Consider the following 3,145-nt stretch of genomic DNA (forward strand, 5'->3'; position numbering starts at 1 on the left):
CTTTTGGGTAGATACCTAGGAGTGGGATTGCTGGGTCATAGGGGAGCTCCATGTTAAGCAGTTTGAGGAACCTCCAAACAGTTTTCCATAGTGGTTGTACTAGTTTGCATTTGGAGGGAATGATTTTTAATTCACTTATAGTTATTATTTCTAGTCAGGGAAATAAAAAAATGTGTTTTGGCGTAGAAACCAAAAATACTGTAAAAGAAACTCATTGGAATTAATAATAATATACATATACTGTTTATGATACAATGTAGTTTTTTTCCCCTTGATCTTTATTTTCTTGATCTTTTAACCAGACTGTCCTGTGTGGTATGGGGGAGTTACATATTGAGATTATTCATGACCGAATCAAGAGGGAGTATGGACTGGAAACCTATCTTGGACCTCTCCAGGTGGCATACCGAGAGACCATCCTAAGTTCAGTTCGTGCCACAGGTAAGAAGTAAACATTAAGAATTCACTGTTTTCATTTCCTCCTCTCCCTGCACCTCTCCCTCAATTTGTTTCCGAATCCCTTAGTTAAATGTTAAAGCAGGGTTTGCATTGGATACAGATTTTTTGTATGTTTTCTTTTTGAGATTTGTTTTGTCTTAAACCCTGTCCTTTTCCATCACCATTCACTATATCTCCTAGATGAACCATTCATCAAACATACCTTTTCACTGGTCAGGCCATTGAAGTAGATGGCTCATCCCAATTCTCACTATCAGGATAGGCGTAAGAATTTTCAGGGGATGGGTCATTTTTACCAATTTCCATTATTAAATAAATACTTCTTCACTGAGGATATTTCGGAAAAGTACAGTTTTTATACTTTAATGTTCAAATTCATGATTATTTCTTTACATCTGATAGTTTCAATTGGGTCCCCTTAAGAGAAAGAATATGGTGATGACTGTCATCCCCCCTCAAGGAGTAAACAAATATGGACAATTTTGTGAAAAAGTAGAGAGAAAGATATTTAGGATAACTATGTGTGTTTATGCAACTCCATGATCTGTCAAGAGGTCAGGTGGTTGTTAAGAGTCTTGGTTTCAGTGATGATTAAGATTGTGTAAGTGAAAAGTACAAGGTACTACAGGCATACCTAGTTTTACTGTGTTTTGCTTTATTTTCCTTCACAGTTACATTTTTTTATTATGAGACCCTCTACCAGCAAAGACTTGTACAATTTATAGCTCAGATTATGGTTAGCATTTTCTTTTTAGCTATAAACTATTTTTTTAATATAATAGTTTATTTTTACATCATTTGTACAATTTTTTTCCCATCTCAATTGTAATCCCCATGGGTTTTCCATCACCAAGTCACCCATTTGCCATCACCATAGTCCCATGCACTTCCCTCCCCCCCCCCATAAAGTATTTTTTTAAAGATTTATTTGTGCATACAGAACTGGGGTACAGGTCAAGGTGCAGGGGTGGTGAGAGAACTCACCAGAGACAGAGTGGGGAGCAGGATAGGCCAACCAAAGAAGTATACTGCTGAGGGGAGCAGCTGGCGAGCCAGGAGAGGTCTGCAGCACCATGTGGTCACCTCCGGGGTGGGGATCGGACTCATGCTGAAGTGGCTTTAGCTTCTTAGTGCTGTGCTTTAACCTGCTGTGCCACCAGAGAGGGCCTCAACTATTTTTTTTGATTAAGATATCTTTGGGTTTTTCAGACAGTATGACACACTGAAGAGATTTAGTATTAATATGACTTATCTGCACTAAAAAACCAAAAAATTCGTATGACTTGTTGATGATAGTATTTACTTTTTAGTGGTGGTCCAGAACTAAACCCACAATACCTGTGAAGTGTGCCTGTATTTTACACCCATAGAATCAGCATGATTTAAAAATCTGACATTGCCAACTGTTGGTGAGATGATGAGCAAATTTCTATCTATAACAATTTCAAGTTGGACGTAAATTATTTTTTTTAAAGATTTATTTATGCATACAAGGACAGAGGTGCAGGGGGTGAGAGTATCCACCAGAGACAGAGTGGGGAGCAGAACAGGCAGACCCACTGTTGAGGGGAGCAGTGGGCAGGTCAGGAGAGATCTGCCACACCATGGGGGTCACCTCCCTAGCCAGGGATTGAACTCGTGCTGCAGTGGCTGCAGAGAGCTTCATAGTGCCATGCTTTAACCAGCTGCACCACCAGAGAGGGCCTGGGATGTAAATTATATATCCAACATGACAACATTTTGTAACTTTCTTGTGAAATTGAACACATAGTACTTAGTACTTAACAATACCACTCCTAGATAAACACTCTAGAGAAACTTAATGTGCAATGGGAGACAGGTATAGAACACTATGAACACTATTGTGATAGAAGAAAATTGTGAGTAAAAAAATTGCTCAAATATTTGTGGCCACAGTGATGGGTCACGTACTGTTTCTACAAAGGACAAAGAATAAATTACATCAATAGGCATCAATCCAGATGATACACAGCTTGTGAAGTGAGAAAAGCAAGTTACAGGATATATGTAATAAATTTAAAACAAAGGAGACAAACCATCTTGCGTTACTTAACAATGGGAATGTATCAGGTGATTTCATTGTTGGGGGACTAGCAAAGAGTATCACGCAGACCTACACAGTGTAGCCTACCACACAGTGTAGCCTATCACACGCTTAGGCTGTATGGAACAGCCCTTTGGGACACTGTATTTACAGTGAATGCATAACTGATAGGGGTATGCGAGATGACTAAAAAAATCATAGATGTGATTTAATATGATGTGACAGTGGTTACTTCAGAAGGCCCTAAGTTACTAGTAATGCTCTATTTTCTTGAGTAATTTTAGCTTTTATGAACATTTTTAGCTCAGGCATAAATTTTTAGTTATAACATATTTTGTAGTTTAAAAATTAGCTTAAAAATTATGAAGAATTGTAGACTGGACTTTGCAATTTGATTTTTGGGCCATGAGTCATTGCATGAGGTCACTGACATGTAGACAGCAGTTTTATATATATTTTTAAAGATTTATTTGTGCATACAGAACTGGGGTACAGGCCAGAGGCTCAGGGGCAGCGAGAGGCTTCACCAGAGACAGAGTAGGGAGCAGAACAGGCAGATGTACACTGCTGAGGGGAGCAGCGGGCGGGTCAGAAGAGGTCTGCCATGCCATGTGGTCACCT

At 39.1% G+C, this 3,145-nt stretch overlaps 1 protein-coding gene across 1 annotated transcript in view; it reads left to right on the forward strand.

Moving 5' to 3' along the window:
- GFM2 (G elongation factor, mitochondrial 2) overlaps nt 1-3,145 on the forward strand; it is a 31,515-nt gene that overhangs the window by 21,950 nt on the left and 6,420 nt on the right. Inside the window, exon 16 of the mRNA XM_004678207.2 lies at nt 303-441. Within this exon, the coding sequence (XP_004678264.1) occupies nt 303-441 (139 nt within the window). The remainder of the gene's footprint in view (nt 1-302; nt 442-3,145) is intronic.

The sequence above is a fragment of the Condylura cristata genome, unplaced genomic scaffold (genome assembly GCF_000260355.1).
Source record: "Condylura cristata isolate star-nosed mole 26May11 unplaced genomic scaffold, ConCri1.0 scaffold00007, whole genome shotgun sequence".
NCBI classification, from domain to species: Eukaryota; Metazoa; Chordata; class Mammalia; order Eulipotyphla; family Talpidae; genus Condylura; species Condylura cristata.